The 25,200-nt window shown below is 59.8% G+C and overlaps 1 protein-coding gene across 5 annotated transcripts; it reads left to right on the top strand.

The window, feature by feature from the left end:
- The first annotated feature begins 250 nt into the window (after positions 1-250).
- Positions 251-23,281, top strand: TLE3 (TLE family member 3, transcriptional corepressor). Of its 5 annotated transcripts, none has more exons than XM_082769536.1 (21): positions 251-373; positions 919-1,037; positions 1,166-1,266; positions 1,460-1,523; positions 2,191-2,235; positions 8,997-9,059; positions 9,427-9,501; positions 14,317-14,518; positions 15,580-15,596; positions 17,520-17,639; positions 17,842-17,892; positions 17,984-18,139; positions 18,259-18,391; positions 18,560-18,741; positions 19,494-19,570; positions 19,743-19,992; positions 20,091-20,338; positions 20,555-20,702; positions 21,672-21,822; positions 22,222-22,298; positions 22,444-23,281. In XM_082769536.1, exons 2-21 carry the CDS (start codon positions 1,014-1,016, stop codon positions 22,549-22,551), a joined length of 2,292 nt encoding a protein of 763 aa, XP_082625662.1. In that variant the 5' UTR covers positions 251-373; positions 919-1,013; the 3' UTR covers positions 22,552-23,281. The 5 variants fall into 5 exon arrangements, with proteins under 5 accessions (XP_082625662.1, XP_082625661.1, XP_082625660.1 ...); XM_082769535.1 differs by having other exon boundaries at positions 14,314-14,518; XM_082769534.1 differs by having other exon boundaries at positions 14,314-14,518; positions 18,560-18,756.
- The last annotated feature ends 1,919 nt before the right edge of the window (positions 23,282-25,200 follow it).

Raw genomic sequence — 25,200 nt, 5'->3', positions numbered from 1 at the left:
CCCGCGCTGCCATTGGCCGCCTGCGCTCCGAGGCCGCCCGGGCTGCGGCCCCGCCCAGCGGCGGGCGCGCTCCGGTGGCGGCGGCGCGGGCCGCGTGCTCCGGGGCTGCCCCAGTCCGCGCGCGGCGGCGGCACCGAGCGGCGGGACCCGGCCCCGGCCCCGGCCCCGGGAGCGCCCCCAGACACCGCGACCCCGCCGCGACCCCGACCCCCCGGATTTCTTCTTGGCCCCTCTCCCCCCCCCCCCCCCAAAACCCCAGCATGGCCCGAGGAGCCCCGGAGCCGCCGCCGCCGCCGTTCCGGAGCTGAACCGAGAGCGGAGGAGGAGCGGAGCTGAGCGGAGCGGAGCGGCCGGTGCCGGATCGCTCGGATGTGTACGGCCTTCTCCCCCTCCTCCTCCTCTCCTCCATGGCCGTCGTGCTCCGCCGTTAGTTCCTGGCTTTGCTTCCCCCCCTTTCTCGCCCAGGACTACCTCGGGGGCTCCTTCCTCGCCGCTTTGTTTTGATTTTTTTTTTATTATTATTATTATTATTACCTTTTTTTGGCTGATTTTTTTTTTTATTTTTAATTTTTTTTTTTTTCCTGGTTTCGCTCTTGGAGGAGGGAAGGGGGGGGGGGGTTAAAGCCCGGCGGCTCGGGCGGCGGCGGCAGCAGCGGGGCTGGCCGGGCTCCGCGGGTGCGCAGCGCCTTCCCCGGCCGAGCCGCGCGGTGCGGAGCCTGCGCCGGGGGGCGAGCGGGGCTGGCCGGGCCCCGCTGCTTTTCTTTCCCCCCCCCCCCCCCCACACACCCTCCTTTTCTCCTCCTCACCCCTCCCGTTTTCTCTCTCCCTCTCTCTCTCTCTCTCTCTCTCTCTCCCCCCCCCTCCTTCCTCGCCTCCTCCGCCCCCCGCACGGACTTTCCTCTCGTCTCTTTGTTCCAGTTCTCGGCCTCTCCGGGAGCGCTCCGTGGCCGGCGGGCAGCAGCGCACGTCGCGATCGCCGCGGCTGGCTCCAGTGACCGCGCCCCAGCCCGGCCATGTACCCCCAGGGCCGGCACCCGGTGAGTCCCGGACCCCCCCTTTCCCTTTGCTGAGCTTCCCCTAATTCCCTTCCCCCCCCCCCCCCCCCCACCTCTCCACAAGCCGCTGAGCGTCCCCCCCCCCCCCCCCGCTCTCTCCCTCCCCGCAGGCTCCGCACCAGCCGGGCCAGCCGGGCTTTAAATTCACCGTGGCCGAATCGTGCGACCGGATCAAGGACGAGTTCCAGTTCCTGCAAGCCCAGTACCACAGGTGAGCCTTGGGAGAGGGGGGGGGGGGGACACCTTAAAAAAAATAATTAAAAAAAAAAAATTAAAAAAAAAAAATAAAGGGGGAGGGGGGGGGTGCCGTGGCGAGCTGCGCCCCGTGGTGGCTGGTGGCTGACGGCCCCCCCCCCCACACGCACACACACCCGGTTGTGCTTTGCTTCCCCCCCCCCCCCCAGCCTGAAAGTGGAGTACGACAAGCTGGCGAACGAGAAGACGGAGATGCAGCGCCATTACGTGATGGTGAGCGGCGGGCGGGGGGGGGTAGGGGGGTGGAGGGGGGGCGGCCCCGCCGACGAGCCCCCGGCCGAGGGAGGGGTGGAAAAGAAAAAGGAGAAATAAGAGGGGGGGGGTCGCCACCGTGTCGTGTCCCCCCCCCCGTCCCGCCCTGCGGTAGCCCAGGCTCGGGGTGGCAGCGCTGAGCCCCCCCCCGGCTCCCAACCGCAGGCTCCTAATCGCTGGGGGGGGGATGGGGGGGGGGCGTGGGAACACCGGGACCCCTCCTCCGGTACCCCCCGGACCCCCGGTGCTGCCCCCGGGTCCGGTCCAGCCCAGCCCTCTGCGTGCCCCCCCGGGCCGGCTGGGGGCTGCCAACCCCCCCCGGAGCCCTCCAGCCCCCGACCCCTGGGTTTGAGCCGCTTCGTGCCCTGGGGGGGGGGACACGGGAGGGCCGCGGGGTGTCCCCGGGCGAGCTGCTGCCAGGGCGAGCCAGAAACATCTGCTGGCTGTAAGGTGTCATTTCCTCGGCTGCCAGCACGGCCCCGACCAGGATGCTTTCTGGTAATGACCTTATGCAAACGCCGCCTGGTAAATGAATTCAAATTCACCTTGGCTCCTTTTTCTCTTTTCTTTTTTTTTTTTTTTTTTTTTTTTTTTTTGCGTGTGTGTGTGTTTTCTCTCCCTCCCCCAGTACTATGAGATGTCGTACGGTTTGAATATTGAAATGCACAAACAGGTGAGTAATGGGGAGGGGGGGAGGTGGGGAGGGGGGCTTTCCTCTTGCCCTTTTCTCAACGTGTTTGGGGGGGGGAATTAGACCCTGAGCAGTGAGTGGGGGCGAGGGCAGAGTCGGGGAGGTGGCTCCAGGGGAGCCTCGGGGCCCGGCAGCCCCGTTTGGCGGAGCAGATTTGGTGTGTGCGCTCGGGGAAAAACTCAGATTTTGGAAATCTGTTTGCGTGGGGTGCCAGGAGGTGTGTGCCCGGCATGGTGGGTTCCCGGTGCTTGGAAAATGGGGATAAAATGGGGATAACCTGGAGCCTTCCCCTCCGGCTTGTTGGCGCAAAGCGCCTCGCTCTGAGGTCAAACCCCGACCCTCGCGGCGCCGTGGCGTGAGACTTGCAGGGAATTATCTTCGGGATACCGATAGCTGCTGGTGTGTTGCTCAATGGCACGGGTTTGTCTTTGCATCTGGAAAAATGAAGCAATGTTTGGTGCTTTTTTTTTTTTTTTTTTTTTTTTTTTCCCTCTTTGGGTCTCCTCTAATATGTAACTTGCCCGAAGGAAAAATATAGAAGGCCGGAGCAGAATGCGGTGTGCTACCTTGATAAGATTACAGTTAAAGAGCCTAAAGGCTGGGCACATGATGGTAAAACTTAAAGGAATAAAGTTATTATTGAGATTAGACCTGATTATTTGTGCTGCTGCTGCTTACTGGTTTTAGAAGTAGTTCTAATTAAGAACTGAAGGCAGATACAAGTTGACATCAACTTTGCAACTCGCAGATCAGCCCCGTTCAGCTCCAAAGTGGTTTTGCTTAATAGCAGCATCGCAGTCCTGCCTATGGAAGTGTCATTAGCAGATGATTAAATTCAAAGCAGCGTGTCTGGGAGACTGCCTCTCCTTCACACACGGTTCCCTTCGGCTTTTTGGTGTGTAGTCACAGAGTAGCACAAATAATTACTGCTTAGCCGTCAGGGCTTTTTGTTGTGCTTTTGTTTGGCTTGGGTTTTTGGTTGTTGTTCTTGGGTGTTGGTTTTTCTTTTTTTTTTTTTTTTAATGTCTTCTTCCATGCAGATTATCCCAACTCCCTTTTCTCTGTCGCTTCTGCCCGGCCAGAGGTGTCTGTGTGAGGCTGCTTTGCCTCGGGTGCCTTCGGTGGTGGTGTGGCCCGGGATGCCCCCGCGTGCAGGGCTGGTGCCCGCTGCCCTGGGAGCTCTCTGCCAGCCTTGCTCTGGGGAAGCCACGCGTTTTATCGCCTGTTTGCTGGTGCTGTGATGGTTTGGCCCCATGCAGGTGTCGAAATGTCGCTGTTTCTGCTGATGGGAGCTCAGGAAAGCAGTTGCTGTTCTCTGAGATGTTGCACCGGGGACGGCTGCCTGCAGAGCCCTGCTCCAGGAGGGGCTGTGCTGCTGGATGGGGGCCGGCCGCTGGCCTTGGCTTGGCGGTGTGTTGGTGGGATGCTCGGCTCCTTCCGTGCCATGATGTGTCCCCGTGCATCGTGCCTTCCCCGTTGGCCTCAGGTCTGGGGCAGTTTTGGAGTTCACAGAGGAGCCCTGCTGCACCCATGGGTGCTTTTTGGCAGGGAGGCAGGGGGTTGCCCTCACCACCTCCCACCTGGATGCTGCAGGAGGGCAGCGAGGGCCGGTGTCAGCACCCCGGTGCTGGGGACCCCGAGACGTGCCGGGGGCTCCTCTGGGGGTGAATCGCAGCGGGCGAGCGTTCCCGGGGTGCCCCCAGCCCGCGTTGCTCCTGGTGCCATACACTGTGTGCCTCGTGCTTGTTGGGTGAGAAGTTTGGGGAGGCGAAGCTGCCTCCTGCTTCAATTGACAGCGGCGTGCGTGGTGCCGGAGGAAAACACCGTGGCGAGCCCAGCGCGCTTCCAGGCCAAAACGGGGTGGGAACGGGCACGGGGCTGGGGACGGAGCCAGGACCCGGGGTGCTGAGCCCCTCCTGGGTAGCCCCGTGCCCACCAGAGCCCGGCGTGGCCGTGTTGGGTCCGAGCAAGGAAGTTAGGGGCTGACCTGTTGGGCAGTTGCCTCGTGTTTATCCGCGCACAATCAAGGAGGCTGAAGTGCCTGAATTATTCATGCGGTGTCCTGCCCTCCAGACTTGACTGCTTGTGATTACATCTGCTTGAGACAAACATTGATGGATACTTCATCTTTAAGCAAAAGGGGATTGTCTGGCTGTGGGCTTATATAACAGATTATCTCTTCTGCGCTGAATATTAAGCGCGTGCATATGCGCCCGGGTGCGCGTTTTGTGTCGTGTTTTTCTCCCCCCCCCCCCCCCCTCTTTCTTCTCGTTTTGTTTCTCGTTAAGAAAAAAATGCAGTTTCATAAACAAGTCCATATGCAAGGAAATATTTAGGAAGTGACTACCCACTTTGTTGCATGTCAGGCAGTCAATCGCTCCTTACATCGGCCTGGTGGTGAATGCAGCGCTCTGTTACCCCGCTCGGCTTCCCCGGCGCGGGGCTGCTCAGGGCTTCCCTTCCTAAACCCCGGCGAAACTCTTTTTAAGGTTAATTGATTTTCACAAAGAGCCCTTCTTTCCCGTGTTGTTTCGGCATTGTTTTTGTTCAGATCTGGGCAGATAATCGCCAGACGCCATCCGAGGGAGCAACGATTCCAAAAGAAAAACTAATTTTGCGTTGGGAAACAGGACACCTCCGAGGGGGAACCTTTGTGCCGTGTGGTTGTTTTTTTTTTATTTTTGTATTTTTTTTTTATGGCTGAGAACTCTCCACATAAGCACTTCTTGTTTTCGTGCTTAAACACTTAATGCTTTGGAACAAACCTAAACCCTCCTGACACTTCCCTGGGAAGAGAGGCTTACTTTTTTTTTTATTTTTTTTTTTATTTTTTTTTCCCCCCTTTTCTAGAATATTCCAAGAACACAATATACTTTCTGTCATGCTCGTTAGCGAGGAGTGCCAGGTAATAATTTGCTAAATACTTCGGAAGCCAAGTAATTTGCTAGGGTGATGCTTTCAGGGCTCCCAAGGTAGGAGCGAGCCCGTGCCAGCCCGCTGGAGCTGCGGGTGCCCCCGGCCGGGCTCTGCCCCCCCCCAGCCCGGCCTCTGGCAATGCCGTAATGAGGGGGGGGGGCGCCCGCCCCTCGGCGCCCCCTCCCCGAATTTAATTCTCATCAGCGAAGCTCTCCACTTTGCTAATAACGATAGCAGCCACAAATAGCTTTCAACATGCCATTGACAGCCCGGTTGGAGAGAGCACTTGAAATAGTGGTAGACAGCTGAAAGTACCCATAATTGTGTGCCGGAGTGAGAACCACACTGCTCAAGGGCCTGATTTTCATGTGCTTAAAGAGACAATATCCTGGCTTCAACAAACGCTTCTGGTGCTTCACGGCTGGTGTGATTTACTCCTCGTCCTCCTCCCGCGCCGGGCTGGGGCAGAGCCGGGTGCGGAGCTGGGGCATGGCCGGGGGGCTCCGGGGGGCTCCTCGCCCTGTGAGCCGGGGGGCTGGGGGCTCACCGAGGGGCTCTTAAAGCTGTTGTGGGGTGTTTTGTGGAGGGGATGGATGGTTGGGGCTGCCTCGTGCTTGGTGCTTCCTCTCTGGTGTTGTCCCACCTGATTAAGTCAGCGCGCTGGGGCAGGTTGGGGTTCAGCCGGGTGCTGGGGGTGATGCAGGCACTGCAGATGTCTAATAAAAAAAAAAATCAGATAAATCACAAAAAACGCTGAGCCGGAAGCATTTCTGGTGCAGCAGCAGGTCGGATCCCCGGTGGGGCTGAGGGCAGAGTGGGATTAGTGGGGATTTTGGGTTCTCCTCGCCCTTTTTACCTTTTGTGGGCATCCCTGCTGGGGCTGAGCATCCCTCGGGGGGCTCCGGTGGGTGTCGGTGCTGCCAGCACCCCGCACGGCTCCTGGCTCTCCATCCTCTGCTGTGGACAAAGCACACGGTGCGTGCCGCGGGGATGCGGGGCCAGCCATCGCCATGGCAACCCCGTGCCACAAATAGGGATTTTTCATGGCTGGAGCTGCCCGCTGGGGCTGGGGGGGGCTCCGCAGGGCACGACGAACGGGGAAGGTGTCGGGTGTGGAGCCCTGCCCTGATCCCGCAGCCCCAGAGCATCCCTTTGTGCTGCCAATTAAACTTCTAACGGGGACAACTGGAGTTTAATGTGCTGGGGAAGGGGAAAAATTAAAGTGAACAAATATTTAAAGATTATCGAGTCTCCTGCTAACGGGAACTGTGGCGGTTGTAGCGTTTCGGACATTAATGTATTCTTGCTTGCTGAACGTGGGAGGTCTTTTTTTGTAGGGGATGAAGCTTTTCTTCAAGTCTTTGTTGGAAATTTGGGCGAAATCGGACTTGAATGGCTGTTCTTGGTGCATTTTGTGTGTCTGGGTGGTGTTAGTGCTCGGCAGCGCCCAGGGAAGACCCAGCAGCAGCTTGCTTCGCCCTGGGCTCCCCGCAGCCTGTTGGGGTGCAGGATTCTTCCCTCTGCACCTAAACGACCTGCCCGACACTCAGCCCGAGGGGCTGCTCCTGCTGGCACTGGGGTTCTCCATTCAAATTAGGGCTGAATTTGTTCTGGAACCTGCCAGGAGCCAGCAGAAAGGAGCCCACGCATCTGCTCACGGAGAGCGATCGCGCTGGAGGAGCCATACACCGAGCGCTCGTGGCATCCAGAATCCAATCGGCTTCATCAGAAGGAATAAATATTTAATGGGGCTGCAGTTTATATAGAGTCTAATCGATCTGTCAATGCCAAAAAGGCCTTGGGAGAGCTTTCCCTATGGCTGAGCAGCGGGCGGTGCAGCCCCGGGGTGCTTTCCCGTGGCACTGCTGCTCCGGATCAGCCCCATGCGGGGCTCGGCGGGGTTTTTCTGGCTTAATTCCTCGTGGATTTGGCGTGAGGACAGAGGTGCTGCTGCCTGGGAGGTGCAGGCACTGAGAGGCTCCTGCTGGAAGGAAGGAGCACCCTAAGTGCACCGAGCACGAGGCGAGCCTTGCGTCCTTGCTTTCAGGTCCATTACGCTCCTGGCGGCCGCGGCGCTCGCCCAGCTGCGGCTAATGCACCTGAGTCGCCAAGGCAGGAGCTGGGAGATGCCTCCTGCTTGAAATGCAGCACCAGCCGATTCCCATGACCTCTGAAAGGGCTAATAAAAGCATCAGGTGTCATCTGATCGCCGCGATGCTTTCTGAAAAGCCGGCGTCCAGAAATACCGCCGGCGCTTTGAAGTCGGAGCGCGCGGTGCCCGCTGCAGGTGCTGCCTCGCTGCTGGGTGTTTCTGAGGGTTTATTTGGGGGGTTTGGGGTCCTCCTCGCGCGTTGCTGCCCCTTGGTTTTCCCGTTGGTTCTTCCCCTGCCTCTGCTCCATCCCTCAGAGCAGCGTTGAGTTTCTGCTGTGTTTTTTTTTTTTTCTCCTCCCCTGTAAACGATCAGTTTGGATTTCTCGCTTTTACTGCAGCCTTCGGGGAGCAGGCGGGGGCGAGCCCCTCTCCGTGTGGCACCCGCTGGGGCTGCAGCGGGGGGCTCTGGGGAGCACGCGGGGGGGCTCTGAGCTGGTGCTGGCCGATGGGAGCGAGACCAGGTAATCGCTTCTGCCTTACTGGTAACCGCTCGGGGCTGTCGGGAGGAATTCCTCGGCGTTTGATTGCGCTCCAGGGCTCCGCTCTGACCATTGTTGCGGCGCTGAAGCCTTACGGCTGCTCAGGAATTGTTTGAGTTGGACCAGAAGCTGTTTTAACAGCTGCTGCGGCCAGCAAAGCGGCCGGCGTTAACTCTTGGGATCCGGGGCATGCTCTGTCCCGGACCGGCCACAGCTCCCCATCCATCCCCTGCTCCTGCACAGCTCGGGCTGTGCCGGGCACCGGATTCCCGTGTGGAGGTGCCCTGGAGAGGATGAGGCCCCCCTACAAGCCTTTATCCACGGCTTGGCTGCCTTCACCCTGCGGGGTGGGAGCATCCCCGGGGCGCTCGGTGCGGGCACGGCGGTGGCTCCCAGCACTGGGGGCTGAGATGCAAACTGCTGACTCGCCTGGAACGCGCGGCGGGGTTTGTGCTCAAGGAAAACGTTATTCCCGGCTAATGGAGACGTCGCAGAAACCACAGTTTGACAGCCTAGGCTGTTATTATTAAACTCCTAAATAATGTGGTCAGGCTGACAGGTGGGGATGGTTACGGGTTGAATATCTGGGGTGTGACGTAAGGATGGCAGCAGTAACCCCAGCGGCTGCGCTCGGGGTGGGGAAGGAGCCCGATGCAGCTGGGATCGGAGGAAACCATCGGCCACGTGTGACACCAGCCAAGGTCACTGTTAGCTAGCTGCTTGGTGCTTGGGGTGGCCTCTGCCTCTGTGTTTGCAGAGGTTTCTGGTAGAACACAGCCCTGGAAAATGGGTGGTGGGGCCGGGCTGCCACCCGTGTGTCCCTTGGGTGCGCCGCGCCGCACCCAGCGCGGGGCCAGAGCGGTGCCAGCACCCGGGCACCGCATCCACTCGGACCTTCACCATCTTCATTCCAGCTTCAGGAGTCGTGAAGCTGCCTGGTCTGGCTTTGTGCTGCACGGTCCCATGAGAGGAGTGGGACTGAGGTGGCAGAAGGGGGGAGCAGCCCCTGCCCCGTGCTGTGGGCACGGTGCGCCCCGTGCGCTTTTGCTGTGCTCTTGGGGAGCCGCTTCCTCCTGCGCCGCGGGGAGGGGATGGGAGGGGATGCAAATCTCTGCTGCTGCTGCTGGGAAGCCCGGCGCAGTCTGCAGGAGGCAGCTTCGTGCTAACCCGTGCCTTTTCTTCTTCCCTTTTTTCAGACAGAAATTGCTAAAAGGCTGAATACAATTTTAGCGCAGATCATGCCTTTTCTGTCACAAGAGGTAAGGACGTTTCCGTGCCCCGGGTGGGGGCTGTGCTTCCCCAGGGAACCTTCCCCCACCAGAGCAGCTTTTTGGGGGGCTGGGGTTGGTTTGAGGGAAGCGGGGCTCAGTCCCCCGTGGGTGCTGTAAAACCTTTGGTGGGGAAGAAGGAGACCCTGGGAGAGGCTTCGTGGGCTCTGCTGTGCCCAGACTGAGCTGGTGATGCAAAACCAGCCCCCTGCCTGTCACGGGCAGGGAAAAGTGTAAAAAAAATTAAAAACAATAATAAAAAAATGAAAAGGGGAGGGGATCAGGGTGGCCCTGGGGCACGGGGGGGACCTGTCCTGGTGCCACGTGTCCTGCTCTGACCCAGCCTCTGTCCCCGCAGCACCAACAGCAAGTTGCACAGGCTGTTGAACGTGCCAAGCAAGTGACAATGACGGAGTTGAATGCTATCATCGGGGTACGTGGACTTCCCAATCTGCCTCTCACCGTGTGTATACCCCTTTTATTCCTATCATTTACCATAACCAGAGGCAATCCTGCGCTCGGGCGGCGTTAGGGAAGGGCAGCTTGCGCTGTCCCAGCCCCCCCCCGATCCGGCACTGGGCGAGGTGGGGTCGCAGCCAAATTCCCCCCCCGGCACCAGGCAGCACCAGGAGCCCCCCCTCCAGCCAAATGCTGCTCGTCCCCGAGGCTGGGGGGTGTCTGAAGGGAGCTGAGCAGGGCCCAGGTCCCCCCAGCCCCCCGAGCCCAGGCTTGCCTCTGCCTGTACTGTTGATGTGAAATGTGCTGTAAGCTTGCCGGAGTTGTTCCATGCATTGACTTACCCGCTTCGGTGTGGCCGGGGTCTGTCGAGCGTTTTTAAGGCTTAACGACTTTAATTGTCTCTTTAATTGATGCAAAGGTCTCGGTCCTGCAGGAAACCTGCTCCTGTCGGAGCTCCCCTACGCAGGGCAGCGCAGTCCCCGAGCAGTGTCCTGGCCCGAGAGCTCTTTTGGGGCTAGCTCTTGGTTTTCTGGAGAACATTTAATTTTTTTGGAGCATTGTTTTTGGTTTTCTGTAGAACATTTATTTATTTTTTTTGAAGCAACTGTCTGCACTTCTGCCTTATGGTACAAGGGAGCTTCCTGCCTGCGTTTAACCCGCTCTCCTTCTCCCGCTGCTGCACGGACGCAGGGGCAGAAAGCTTCTTGCAGCAGCTGCTGCACGGGGAGCCCAGAGCTCTCGCTGCATCCTGCGTGTCCTGGGAAACGTGCAGAGCGTGTCCGTGGTTTTCCCTTTTAACGGGCAGCCCCAGGCGGCTGCGGGGCCGGGCAGGGGCTGGGGGAGCTCGGCGCTGCTTCGCTGCTCCTAGCCCTAGCCAGGAGGCAGGCAGCTAGAGGCAGATATCGGAATTCAATTAAGGTAAACGAGCGGGGCCTGTGACCCCCATTTTCAAGGTAATTGCTTCCTCGGAGCAGAGCTAAGGCGAGTGTCATCCCGCCATTAAGCAGCCAGCCAGTTAATTGCTCTGCCTGACGAACCTGCACGAGGCAGGAGGTACGGGCAGAGGAGAGCGCGGGGCTGCGTGGGGTCCCCGGGGAGCAGGCACCTCGTGCTGTGGGGCTTTGGTCATCCCGTCCCCAAAACCAGAGCTTTTTACCCTTCACCAGAGAGAATTTCTCCCCGCACCGCTTTGTTGTTGTAGGGTTTTGGCGTGGGGTGGGTCGCTCGTGCGTGTCCGTGCTTCTGGGGTGGGAGAGAGCAGTCCGTGGGGTGTGCACGGCCCCCGCACCCCGTGTCCCCTGGGGACAGGGTGGGGACAGCAGGGACAGGGTGGCTCCGCTGTCCCCGTGGGGCCTCGCGGCCAGAGGAGGTGGCTGTGTTTGTAACCGCGCCAGCAGGTGCCCAAAACAAAACCGACCGGCACAAAAAATGCACCAAACCATTAAAACCTTTTTTTCGCCCCTTTTGAGGTCAAGAACTGTTAATTTTATGCATCTAGGCCATTGTCTCACAGTTCCTCTGCTTCAGGCTTCTGTGAAATTGAGCCCTTGATTTGGTTATAGCTCTGGAAATGATTAGACTACTTTACTAAATTTAACGCAAGTGGTGAACTTAAGTGGTGAACCATTAAATCGGTTAACAAAGGCATGAAACATGATGTACATAATCCAATTAAAAACACTCTACGTACAAGATATTCCTTGCCAGCCTTTCTCGTAAACCGTAACCTCTTCATATCTTAACCATATTTGTCTGGCACACGCCGGGAGACCCCAGGAGGAAAAGGGCTCTGCGCCTGCGCCTCCCTCGCCGCCTCCTCTCGCTTGGCCGGGACCCGGGGCTGAGCGGTGCTCGGTGCCCACCCTTGCTCCCAGCCCCCTGCCCCAGGAGGGCTGCAGGGTGCCACGGGGAAGCTGCCCGAATCCCCGGGTGCTCCCCGGTGCTGGGTGCCCGGTTTGAATCCCCAGGTGCTCCCAGCACGGCCAGCAGTGGGTGCCCAGTTTGGGGCTGAGGTTACGGGGATGGTTTTGGGGTGGTGGAGGGGGCCGAAGAGCTCCTGCACCCCGTCAGCCCCCAGCTTGAAGCTTCGCCCATGGGGCTGCTTGGCAATGAACCCCTTGGTGATGTGGGGTTTGGAAACTGCCTTTTTTTTTGGGGAAGGAACGAAGGTGGGGAGGGATGGTGCTTTTTGGCAGAGCAGGCACAAAGCGAGGGGCATTGCTTCACTCCGCTTCAGCCCCCTGCTCCGTGGACACCCGGGCAGGGTCCCCCCTGCTGCGGGGTCCTCCAGGATATGGGATTCCTGGTGGGATGCGTGCTCACAGCTCCGTGGGCTCGCCTGCGTGGATGTGGCAGAGCAAAGCAGCCGGGAAGGACGGAGCTGGGAGCACAGCGTGGGCACCCTGGGCTCGTCGTCCCTTTGGCACCTTCGGTCCCTTCGGCGAGGGAGCTCCTGAGGTGCCTCCTGCTCACTGGTTCCTGCCTGCCAAAGGGAAGGAAAATGACTCTTAAACATTATTTTAAGCTGTGGAGGGACGTCGTGGCTTGGTGCTCATTTCCACCCCTTCGCCGGGTGGCTCGTACCCCATGGGGCCGGTCCCACGCAGCTCAGCGAAGCGTTGGCTGGACGTGTTTGCCAGCAGCTTGAAAAAAAAAAAAAGAAAAAGAGAAAAAAAAGGAAGAAAACAGCGTTTTTCTGCTCCACTGGAGGGAGAGGCTCAGGGGGCTGAGCTGTCCTGCCTGCCTCGCTCTGCCCCACCTGGGTGCTCGGAGGGGCTGTGCCGTGTCCCTGGTGTCCCTGGGCTGTGCCAAGGCTGCGCCATCAGCACCGTGCGGGGTCTGCCCGTGCAGGGGGGTGCCCAGGGCTCCCTGCCCTGCCTGCGGGGCTGCTGCTGCCCCGTGGAGTTGGCTGGAGGAGCATCCCGAGACCACGCTTCTGCCCGCCGTGGAGAGACAAGGAGAAAGCGTTGGATTTGGGGGCTGGAAAGCATCCGGGGAACGCTGCGGTCCCACGGCCCGAAACGGGTGAAAATCATGCAGGGCTGGGACTGGAAAGGGCTCACTGATTTCCCTACGAGGCCAGGCGCTGTGCCTCTCACTCGGAGATGGGAAGGATCGATATCGGGGTGCTGGCAGAGCCGTGGGGCTGGGGACCCCCTCGTGAGCCGTGGTGCCCCCTGGTCCTGCCAGCGCGGGCTCCTTGTGCCGCTGCCTCGTGCGTGCCGGACTGAGGACGTCTGTGAGCTTTTGGAGGGCCTGAGGATGCCTTCCCCCTCCCTGCACCATGGATGGAGCAGCCCAGCAGAAGTCCGGAGCTCCTGCTTTTGAGGATGAAACGATTCGTGCCTTTTCCCTGCCGGCGCTGCGGGTGCCTAATTGCCTTCTGGATTTGGCTCCTGCCACAGCCGAGACCTTTGCGCTGCCCGGAAGAAGCTGCATTTGGAGATAATGCGTCTCCTCGGCCCGAAACTGCGACTGCTTACTTTCCAATCTGACCCCGGGTCGTGTGCTGGGTGGGGATTTCCCTCTCTCCTCGCACCGGGTTTAGAAACCCAGCCCAGCTGCGAGCGGCGGGCAGGCGTGGGCTGCCCACCCCGAGCTCTGCCCGGCCCCTGCGCTGCTTCCCCCAGGAATTCTTGGGGCTGTGCCCCAAAATACGGGGCTGTGAGGGCTGCTGGGTGCTGTTTGTGCCCTGTTCCCGTGGATTAAACCAAACGGGGCCGTGATGGTGCTGGCAGCAGCCCCGTGCTGCCTGGGCATCGCGGTGCAGCCGGGGCCCTGGTGTCAGGATGCAGGACAGCCCCTGCCTGCTGCTGTCACCTGGGCTTCATGCAGGGGTCAAAACCCCTTTAGAGCTTTCTAGAAGACCCCTGCTCACTCTGTGCCCCCATCAGGGTGCCCGTGCGGGTGCGCAGTCTGGCGGTGCGTCTGCTCGCCGTGCCACAGGACCCTCACCCCCTGCTTGCCCCCTCAGTGACCATTTGTGCCACGTTTGGTGGCACTGGGGAGGGACAAGATGTGGCTGGTGCCAGCACAGGCTGGCAGGGGAGAGGTGGGGGCCCTGCTGGTCCCCCCCAGCCCCTCGTTCCTGGGGTTGGTGCAGCAGGAGGGGTGGGAGATGCTGGTGCCGGGGAGCCTCCTGGGCAGCCTGCTGCTGTCCACGGTGTGGGGAGGTGGAGCAGGAGCTGTGGAGATGAAATGTGGTGCTTGGGAGCCAGGCTTGGAGCAGTAACCCCCTAACTCAGATCTCTGCCTGCTTTCTCCAGGCGGGTTCGGATCTGACCCAGAGGCGCGAGGGATGCGGCTCCTCCTGTCCCTTCCCCTCCCCAGAGCCTCAGCTCAGCTCTCCCCGGGCACACCATGGGATGGCTGGGCCAGGGGGTGCCGGCAGGGTTGCAGAGTGGCAAAAAGGGTCACCTGCAGCTCGGGCATCCCCTGGGCGCTCTGCTTTTGTCCCTGTGCTCTGGCTGAGCGGCCGCTGCTCCGGCCAGAGCCGTTCCCTGCAGCGCGGGTAGCGCTGATGCTTTTGCTTCTGTCTGTCGGGGAGAGCAAAACCAGGCCTGCAGCGACGATGCAGCTCACCTCGCATCGAGGATGCATCCCGTGCTGTGGCTGGGACCACCCCCGGGGTCCCTCTCTTTCGGGGTCCCTCCTGCTAACGGGGCTTCTCCTTGCAGCCGGCCTCACCTCCCGGCGCCGCGCGCCTCGGGGATCCTACGGGGTGGCTCCAAGCCTCCCCAGTCCCGCTGCCCCCTCCCTCCCCGGCTCACTGGTGGTCTCATTGCAGCAGCAGCAGCTCCAGGCTCAGCACCTCTCCCACGCCGCCCACGGGCCCCCGGTCCAGCTGCCGCCGCACCCCTCGGGCTTGCAGCCTCCCGGCATCCCGCCCGTCACCGGCAGCAGCTCGGGGCTGCTGGCGCTCGGCGCCCTGGGCAGCCAGGCACATTTGGCCGTCAAGGACGAGAAGAACCACCACGACCTGGACCACAGAGGTGAGAGCCCTACCCTCCCCTCGTCCCTCTGCTGCTTGGGGTTGTGGGGTGGTCCCAAAACGGTGCCGGAGCACCCCCCGTGCGCGGCGGCGCTGCCTCCAGGTCACCCAGGGGTGCCCGGTGGGTCAGAGCCTGCTGGGGTTTGAGGGGTGTCATGGGGTGGGGGGGTTGGCTCCAGATTGCTCCTTTCTGTGCCCGTTTAGGACAGGGAAGGCAAATGACCCGGGAGGTGACACTGGTGGGTTGAGCCTTGTCGGGTTGATTCGCTCCTGTGGCCCTGAGCTCGCCCTCGAGGCTGAGCCCTGCAGGCACGGAGCTGTGCAGTGATGGCAGAGCACCCCTCCTCCTCCTCCTCCTCCTCCTCCTCCTCCTCCTCCTCCTCCATCACCATCAGAGCTCTGCTCAGAGGCTGTGATGGCCTGGAAACCGGTGATGTTCACTATCGTGCACGTTTTTTTCTTATTAGCAATAAATCATTCTTTTGGGGAGGAAAAAACAACGCAGGGGTTCCGCTGCAAACCAAAAGCAGTGCAGGTTTTCCCTGCAGTGCCGTGTTAGCACGCAGGACCTGTGATCTTTTCCCCATCACTGTGAGGTTCTCACACGTGTTTGTCTCCCCGTGAACACCAGCAGGAGACAGATCCTGGTAGCAATTACCCAGTTCCCTTCATTTTCCTGCACGGCTCCGAGTTACCGGGAGGTGCCAGGGGAAACGGGGCCGTGTAAACGCGCACGGACCCTGCCGGGTTCGTCACCTTGGCTATCAGGACCCCGTCCCCATGCCCTTCCCTGGGCCTTTCGATGCCTTTCCTCGATGCTTTGTGCATTTTGCCATCGAAATGAGAACGGGAAGGGGGGGAGGAGGTGGCACGAGGGAGGGAGGTGGGTTTGTGAGCGAAGCCGAGCGGAGCCCGGCGTGGTCTGAGCTCGGGCAGGGCACTGCAGCGGGGAGCCCCTGGGTTTGTTGTTCCTGTTCTAAGCCTCATTCTAACCGCTGTTGTTTTTGTGTCTTCTTTTTGTTTGGCTGCGACCTCGCCTCTGCCACCGGCTGCCTCTAAAAGAGCGCGACTCGAGCGCGGTGAGTCCCGTGCCCCCTTTCCTCTCCATCCCGGTGCCGATGGCTGCGCGGTTTTGCTCCAGTTATCACATTAAAAAGCAGCCTCCTGGGCGTCACCTCGGGGGACGCCTTTCTGATGGGTCTTATGAAAGAGAAAAGGGAAAAAAAAAAAAACAGGCGAAATCCCCACCCCGTTACGGGATGTGATCACTGTGCTGGGCTCGGACCCCCCCTGGGGCTGCGGCGTGCCCCCCCACGAGCGAGCGTGGATAAAAAAAAAAATCCTTCAGCGATTAGGAAAGCTATTTTATTCCCAATCACTCTCCTATTATCTTGGGTCATCTAATCTGCCGGGCCGGTTGGGGCTATTACGCCGTGTTAAGTAGGACTCGGAAGGTCAAGCAGTTAACTAACCAGCTCAAGAACCGTGCTCGAGGGCAACTGCCACCTCCAGCACTGATTTCATTTATTTTTAAATTTTTTTTTTTTTTTTTTTTTTTGGCCCTGCCTTAATGGCAGCGGCGTGGCTCTCGCTACTGCCAGGGGCTGCTTTGTGGCACGATGGGGGGCTCGAATAGGCTGGGGGGGGGGACGTTCAGCCCTCGCCCCCCACCCCGGGTGCCTGCTGCCCGCATCCCGCAGCCGAGCTGCCGGCACAAAGCCCGGCTGAGCCGAGGCTTTGCAGCGATTTCCTGCCATCCGTGCACGGCCCCGGCCCCTCGCTGCGGAGGGGCCCTTGGAGAGCCGAGGGCGGATGGGAAGAAAAGTGCTATTTAAGATGGGGGGGGGGGGGAGAGAGGGGAATCGGGCATCATTAACCTGCCTGCTCGCAGGGGCGGGGAGGGGGCCGTGAAAGATGGGAATGTTCCCGATCTATAAAATAAAACACGGGGCATTCCCCGGGGAGGTTTAATGCGCACGATAATCAGAGTTAGTCATTCATATTTTCCTAGCCTTGCCTGAGCAATAAAAAATATTTAGTTTCTTGGCGGCGCGCCAGCAGAAGGCTGAATGGATCGATGCCTCTAAATGCTTGACATGATTCTCTGGTAGCTCCGAGGTTTTTCAGCATGACTGCCTGAGAAGAAAGACCCCGGTGTTATCCAAAGCTGCTTATTGGGTACCGAGGAGAAACATGAACTGCTTTAGTTCTCCCTTTCAGAAGGAAAAGAAAGGCAGGCAGAGGGGCTTAGAAACAGCTCTGCTTAGCAGGGGTGGCGAGCTCCGCGACCAGACGCGCGGTGACGGCGATTGCTCCTGCGGCTCCCAGAAACTAATTGAATCCCATCGCCCCGGGGCCGGGCTGCCGGGGTTCTGCCAGCCCCGGCACCGCTTCCCCGTTCCCGTTTTTTGCTCCCAGCTCAGAGCTGGTGGGCGAGGGGGGTCCCTGGTGGGGCCACGGCCTCGGATGTGCCCGGGGCTCCTGCGCAAAACCCCAGCGAGCTCGGCTCTGCCGCCAGGCTCCTGTTGCCGGGTGTTTTTCCAAATGTTTTTTGAATGCCCTTTGGCTTGGCGGAGCTCGGCTGCTGCTGTGGCTGAGATAAAGCAGCTCTCCAGCTGCCGGGCCCCGCTCTGCCCTTTGCTCCCCTAATAAAACCCGGGGACGAGGTCCTGGCTCTGCTGCCACCCCAAGCTCTCGAGGGCTGGGGTTTGGTGTCCCTATTTACCAGCAGCCTCCCCAGCTTCCTCGCAGGGTTTTCCATTCAGAACACCAGGCAGCTCCTCCCTTCTCCCTGCTTTTTTGGGGCAAACGGGCTCGGGTGCCCACGAGCAGCCACGTGGGGCTGGAGGCGATGCCGGGGGCTCACCTGCCCCTGGGGTTTTGGGCTCTGGGGCTGGGTTCTGGGCTCGGTGCTGTGCCCTTCGTGCTGCTGCTCTCCAAGCCCCTGAGTCTTTGTGCTCATAACTCAGCCGTGCCTGCTGTTTTGTTTTATTTTTTTGCAGAATAACTCCGTGTCGCCCTCGGAAAGCCTGAGAGCCAGCGAGAAGCACCGGAGCTCCACAGACTACAGCATCGACTCCAAGAAGCGGAAAGCGGAGGAGAAGGACAGCATGAGCCGATATGTGAGTGGCACGGCACGGGATGTGCCAGCAGGGGTGGGCACTGCTTGTTCGGGCAGGGCTTTGGGTAAAAGAAAGCTGGGTTTGGGCAAAACGTGGTGAACGCGGGGTGGATGCGCCCTGCCTGGTGCTGCTGAGGGGGTTTGGGGTTTTTCTGCGGGGGCTTCTGTGGGGTTTTGGGGCGCTGACTCCTGCTGTGTTCCAGGACAGCGATGGTGACAAGAGCGACGACCTGGTCGTCGACGTCTCCAACGAGGTGAGCTGAGCAGCATTTCGGGAGCTCTGCGTGCTGGGGTGGGGGCCCAGGGGATGATGCCGGGGTGTGAGCGCTTTCTCCCGTCCTGCAGGACCCCGCCACCCCCCGGGTCAGCCCGGCCCACTCCCCCCCGGAGAACGGCATCGACAAAGCCCGCGGGCTGAAGAAGGGGGACGCACCGAACAGCCCGGCCTCGGTCGCCTCCTCCAGCAGCACTCCCTCCTCCAAGACTAAGGACCTGGGCCACGTACGTGCCGTGCCCTGTCCCCTGCCTGGGCTTCCCGAGCAGGGGATGCCCTCCCGTGGGTGCTGGTGGTTGAACCTCATCCCCTATATGTTTTTTTTTGGGGTCCCTTCTCCATCCAGAACGACAAATCGTCAACACCCGGCCTCAAGTCGAACACTCCGACGCCGAGGAACGATGCCCCCACCCCGGGGACGAGCAGCACCCCGGGGCTGCGGCCGATGCCCGGCAAGCCGAGCGGCATGGACCCTCTGGGTGGGTACCCCCGGGGCTCCCTAGGTCTTTGGGGTGGGATTATCGGGGACCCACCCCAGCTCGGCACGAGCCCCGTGCGCTTTGCATGGGGACGATCTCCACGGGGACGATCAGGGGGTGGCGCAGCCATCGCGCCGCGTCCCCCTGACCGCATCCCTGACCCTACAGCCTCAGCCCTGCGGACGCCCATCTCCATCGCGGGCTCGTACGCGGCCCCCTTTGCCATGATGGGACACCACGAGATGAACGGCTCGCTCACCAGCCCCGGCGCCTACGCCGGCCTGCACAACATCCCCCCGCAGATGAGCGCCGCTGCCGCCGCCGCCGCCGCCTACGGCCGGTCGCCAATGGTGAGCTTTGGAGCTGTACGTAGCACTTTTAGCTCCTTTTTTTCGCTCACGGTGGGCGCGGGAGGGGTTTGGGGATGTTTGGGGGCTCCCCTGTGTTGGGTGGGGGAGTGGGGGTGATCCTGGCCGGCTGTGGTTTGATTTGGCTGCTGGCGAGGGGTGCTGGGCACGGGGTTTGGGGTGTGCAGCTTTGGGTATCCCTGTGTGTTGGGGTATCCTGGCCTGGGTTCATGGGAAAACCACTGCACAGCCAGCTTCCCCTTGGTTCAGACCCCCGTGGGTTGACCTTTGTGGAGCCAGGAGTTGGGCTCGATGATCCGTATGGGTCCCTTCCACCTGGGGATGTTCTCTGATCCCATGATTAGTACTGTTAAATGCCTCATTGTGTGTTTTTAAAACCCAAACACAGTCAGAACGAGAACTAAAGCACTGCCATTGCTGCAGGGTTTGGGGTTTCTGCAGCACTGGGGCGCAGCTTCCCTGCTGCCAGCCCAGGGACTTGGGAACGGTGTGGGGAGGGCGAGCAAGCCCCACGCTGCTCCTGGAGGGCCTGAAATCTTTGGTTATCTCCCCAATCCTTCCCCTTTCTGGTGGCGTGGGGGGTAAAATCACAACCAGCTATTGAGCAATTGTGGGCAAACGGGGAGCCGCGGGGCTGCGACGGGGCTGCACGTCCACGTGCTGGGCACGGGGCTGGGGGGCTGACGTGCGCCGTGCCCGGCTCGTGCCCCCCTCACCACGTTGTCTCCCGACAGGTCGGCTTCGATCCTCACCCACCCATGCGAGCCCCCGGCCTGCCCACCAGCCTGGCATCCATCCCCGGAGGGAAGCCGTAAGCACCTTTAGGGTTTTCTGCGGGGTTGGGTGCGGGGTTTCTCCACGGGGGTCACCGCGGTCGAGTGCGGGTGACCCCCAATTTGGTGGTGCCCCCAGCGAGGCCGTGCTGCATTTCAGCACTCCCATTTCCCGGGGCTGACCCCCGCGTGTCCCCCCTTTTTCTGCAGAGCCTACTCCTTCCACGTCAGCGCCGACGGGCAGATGCAGCCGGTCCCTTTTCCCCACGACGCCCTGGCCGGCCCTGGCATCCCGCGGCACGCCCGGCAGATCAACACGCTGAGCCACGGGGAGGTGGTGTGCGCCGTCACCATCAGCAACCCCACCCGGCACGTCTACACCGGCGGCAAGGGCTGCGTGAAGATTTGGGATATCAGCCAGCCGGGCAGCAAAAGCCCCATTTCCCAGCTCGACTGCCTGGTAAGGGGTCGGGGGGCCGTCCCCGTGCCGCCGGCGCGCTGCGCGGTGCCCCCATCCTCGTGCTCACGGCATCCCCGTGCCCCCACTGCCTCCCCCAGAACAGGGATAACTACATCCGCTCCTGCAAGCTGCTCCCTGACGGCCGCACGCTGATCGTGGGGGGGGAGGCCAGCACGCTCACCATCTGGGACCTGGCCTCCCCCACGCCCCGCATCAAAGCCGAGCTCACCTCCTCCGCCCCCGCCTGCTACGCGCTGGCCATCAGCCCCGACGCCAAAGTCTGCTTCTCCTGCTGCAGCGACGGCAACATCGCCGTGTGGGACCTGCACAACCAGACGCTCGTCAGGTGAGCGGCCGGCACCTTCCCTGGGCTCCCCGTGTGGGTTTCCCACCTGCTCGGTGCGGGGACAGCCCTGGAGGTGCAGCCCGGGTGCTGGTGCGCGCGGTGATGCCCCCATCCCGCAGCTTCCCCAGCTCCCTTCAAGCGAGCGACCTCCGTGGGTTGTGCCCTGCCTTCCCCCTTCAAGATTTGTTTTTTTTTTTTTTTTATTTTTTCTCCCAGGCAATTCCAAGGCCACACGGACGGTGCCAGCTGCATAGACATCTCGCATGACGGTACGAAGCTGTGGACGGGGGGGCTGGACAACACCGTGCGCTCCTGGGACCTGCGGGAAGGGCGGCAGCTCCAGCAGCACGACTTCACCTCCCAGGTGAGCCCTTGGGCTACAGGGGGGAAGCTCCTGGCCTCGTGGAGCCCTCGTGCAGGGGTTTTCTGTCCGTGAAAAGTGAGCCTGCCTGCTCTGGATGGCCCCAGAAGTTGACGGTTCCTGCATGGCATGTGCTCTGCACAGCCCTGGCTCGCTTGGTGCCTGCGTGTCCTGGGTGTAATGCAGGAGCATGTGAGGCAGTGGGAGCTGTGGGACACCCCTGGCTCTCATTTTTAGCCCCTCTTTTGTTGCTTTTTCACCTGGTGCAAGACTGGGCTGCCGTAAGGAGAGCAGTGCTCACACCGGGATGCTGGCAGGAGCCCGGTGCGTGGGGTGGGAGCAGGGCACGGGCAGCTGTGTGCCCCTGGAGACCTCCCAGAGCCCTCTTCCAAAAAAAAAAACCAACATCTGGGACCTCACATCCCCTTAGCAAATGTGTCCATCCCGTGGGGCTGGCACCCCCCAGAGCTTTGCTTGGCTCCAGACCCCTGATGTGTCCGTGCTTCTCCAAACCCTAGGATCCAAAACTCGCAGCTCATGTAGCCGTGCTGCCATCCACGCTGAGCCTTTCTGTTCTGGACATGCCAGATAGACACTTTTTGTCCTAAATGTCAGCACCGGGAGCACTGTCCCTGCAGGATGCTGCTGGGTGCCTCGTGCAGACCCGCAGCAGGGCCCCTCCTGCAGCTCCCGGCTCTGCCAAGCCCCGTTCCAGCTCTGGGATGGGTGATGATTTAGGACAGGGCTCCATCCCTTCCAGCTTGCCAGGTCATTTCCCTTCTGAATCTCTGGCTTTGCAGTCAGCTCTGTGAGCAAAACCAGGTTAAAATCAACCAGAGAAAAAGAAAACAGAGTGGGGTGGGTGGAACTGAGGGAGCTGAGGCACGGCACAACTGGTGCTGTCCCCCTGGTGTCTCCTGCAAAAGCTGGGAGAGACAAAAACCCCACTGAGAGCCCCCGTCTGCCCCGCAGATCTTCTCGCTGGGGTACTGCCCCACGGGCGAGTGGCTGGCGGTGGGCATGGAGAGCAGCAACGTGGAAGTGCTGCACCACACCAAGCCCGACAAGTACCAGCTGCACCTCCACGAGAGCTGCGTCCTCTCCCTCAAGTTCGCCTACTGCGGTGAGTGGGGGGCAGCGGGCGCTGCGCTCCCATGGGTGCCCCGGGGAGCCCTGGGGCTGCGCACGAGGTTTTGGTGCTGGGAGAGGGCTGAGCACGGAGGCTGCGGGCAGGGTTTGTCCCCGTGAGGGTGTTGGTGGGGTTTTTGCCATGAAACAATCCTGTTGCTCCACCTGGTCATGGTTCTGAGCCCCCACAACGCGGGGAGGGCGAGCCGCGGGCCGGCTGCGTGCGCAGGGGGTGGCAGTGCTGGGGTGGGCGTCCAAAAACTCCCCATTTCCTAATTTTTCCCAAACCCTTTCCCGAGTATGACCTGTTGGGGCTGGGAGAGGGGTGTCCACCCGGCTCTGGTGCCGGGGTGGGCAGCTTGGCCCCTGCTGACGCCGTTTGCTCTGGCTGCAGGGAAATGGTTCGTGAGCACGGGGAAGGACAACCTGCTCAACGCCTGGAGGACGCCCTACGGAGCGAGCATCTTCCAGGTGCGTGGGTGCTTTTTTGGGGAGGGCACGGGGGGGTGAGCAGCTCCTGGACCATCCCAGGGGCTTCTAGGATCGGTGTAGCATCATCGGGCCACCACGTTGACCCGATTCCTGTTTTTTTTTCCCCATGCCCTGCTCCTTCCAGTCCAAGGAATCCTCGTCTGTCTTAAGTTGCGACATTTCAGCGGATGACAAGTACATCGTCACGGGCTCTGGTGACAAGAAGGCCACGGTCTACGAGGTCATCTACTAGCCGCGGAGCGGAGCGGGGCTGGCGGCGCCGCGCGCCGTGCTGCAGCCGGGCGGTGGCAGGGCTCGGCGCACGGAGGCAGCGGCCGGGGGCTCGGCCACCGACGGGCGGCCCGGGATTACACACGGATTTATTTGGAGGTCTGCAAATATGGCACACATTGAAGCCCTAAACGACTTTTGGTTTTGGTTTTAGGGGTTTTTTTTTCTTTTTTTTTTTTTTTCCTTTTTTTTTTTTTGGTTTTCTGGTTCTTTCCGTCTGCGCTTTGGTGGCACTATACAGGACTTATTTTTTTATTGTGACTTTTTTTTTTTTTTTTTTTTTTTTTTGGTGCATCCTGCATAAGACTTGTGAAAAATGTAAATAACCGGACTAGTAAATAGCATTGGAAGGGTGGGGGACCCCTCCCGGTACACTAGGTGTGTATTTTTCGTCTGCTGTAATTGTATTCCACTGATGGTTTTGGTGGTGGCAATTTTTTTTTTTTTTTTTTTTTTTTTTCCTTACCCCCCCCCCCCCCAGCCCCAAAGCGTCCTTTTGGGACGCGACCTGGACATGCAGCGTGTAACCAGACTGAGCAAAGATGTCCACTGGTGAAAGTTGTTCCTACTGTCGTACACGTGCGTTGTTCGGTGTGTTAGTCGTGTTCGGACGCTGTACGGACTGCGGTGAAGTCGGTCGGATCCTCAGCTACTGACGGGACATCAGCAAAACAATCACGTTTTTATATGGATTTTTGTGCTCGTATGTTTGAAGAAAAGGGGAAGCCCGTGATCCGGGAATCATCTGCTCGAGCCCTTCTTGGTCTTCGGACATAAGCAATGAGGAGTGATTTCAAAGAAAGCATAGTAAATTCAGCTCAGGGAGCCACGAAAGATAATAGCAACTTATGTGTTTTGTATTCAAATGAAAGTAAAGAATTAGAATTGATAACCTTTAAAATACAGTTTTTTAAAGCAAAGTTTACTAACAAGTAGGGTTTGTGTGTGGTGGGGGGAAGGGGCTGGCTTTGGTAGGGTCCTGTGGCTATATGGTCTTGTGTCTTCTGGTATATAGGTTCCGATGAAGCAAAACCCATCCCCGCACAGGCCTGCATTTCAGCATTTTGTACTAAAGGGTAAAAAAAAAAAAAAAAAGAAAAAAAAAAGAAAAAAAAAAAAGAAATAACGGGAAATAAAAGTATTTGTGTAGCAGAAGTGCTCACCCTGTATTGTAGCATATGGAAGAGAATTTTTATACTACGTTTTTAATGGATTATCTTTTAATTTTTTTGATTTTTAACCTGGTCAAAGCCCACGTAGGGTTGAGGTGAGAGCTGCCCGCTGGGGACGGGCGGGCCGTGAGCTTCGGATGTGTGCCTCCAGCATCGCCTCCCTCCGGCCATCGCGGCCGCTTCGGGGGGAGAGGATTTGGGGTGGAAAGGAGATTTCCTGGAAAACGTGTCTTTTCCCCTTCAGGATGGCATTTCTGAGATTTTTTGCCCTTTTCTGCTCCAAACCGAGGGAGATGTCCCAGGCAGAGCGCGGCTCATTAGCGCTCGCTATGCCCGGCCGGAGGAGATGGGATTGCTCTCGTGCGCTAATTACCCGGCAAGGAACGGAGGAGAAAAAAGCTCTTAAAAACTGCATTTAAGGAAGGCGGCTCTGAGGGTGGTTTGGCCAAGAAAAAGGACTGGAAAAGCCTGGAAAAGCTCGTTCCCAACAGCCCCCTGCGCTCCTGGGCTTGGTGATGCTGTGGGGCACCAGCGGGGACGGTCCCAGCGGGGGCATTTGCGTCCCCCCAGCCCTGGTACAGCCTCTGGGAGCATCCCCGTGTCTGCAACATCAGGAAAAGGGTCAATAGCTCTGGAAATTGGATGGCAGCTGCCCCCTGCCCTGAGGGCACCGCCGGCTCCCCTCCTGCCTGCTCGCCCCGTGCCATCGGCGCTTCGCTTCCCCCGCAAGCCCCCCGCCAGTGAGGAACTGCACGTGGTGGAGGGCGGCCGAGTCAGACTGCTCAACTTCACACCAAAGGATGTAGCAGGATGTGTACAGCTGGGAATAACTACAATTATTTTTTTTTGTAAAAAAAAAAAAAAAAAAAATGGGGGGGGAGAAAAAAAGTAAAAAAAATAAATGTAATGAGGCTCAAATGAAGGCAAAGTGTCTATAAATGATTTGACCTCTGGAAACCTGCACTGAGTTGATGTTAAATGTGAGCAAGCACAGTGAGAGGCTGTTGTTCCTGCATGGAGGGGCCGGGGTGCAGAACCCCCCCCCTTGCCAGAAGGGTCCTACCCCTCCCGGCAGCCTCGGGGTGCTGCAGGATGCGACCACCCGTGGAAGTGGGCTGGGACCACGAACCGTGCTGCGTGGGAGCGGCTGGACCCCGGCCCTGGTGCTCGACTCCTCCCGTCCTGCTGCGGATGCTTTTGGTTGCTGCCATGCCCCCAGGATGCTGCGTGGGGTGGCCGTGTCCACCAGGGCTCTGCTGCCTCCTGCGTGGGCATCCCCACCTCCTTGGAGGGACACGAGGCTCCCCTGATCCAATCCTCGCTTTTTTCTTCTCAAAATGAGCCTGAAGCCGTCACCTGCTGCTTGGTTTTTGCCTTCGTGAGCCTGCAGCCTGATGGGGATTCTCCTTCGGTGACACCTGGGGACGATGCCACCGCTG

This window comes from Aythya marila, assembly GCF_965140915.1.
Source record: "Aythya marila genome assembly, chromosome: 11".
NCBI lineage: Eukaryota > Metazoa > Chordata > Aves > Anseriformes > Anatidae > Aythya > Aythya marila.
Note: the sequence above shows the minus strand (reverse complement) of the source record. Positions and strands in the feature narration are given on the sequence as shown.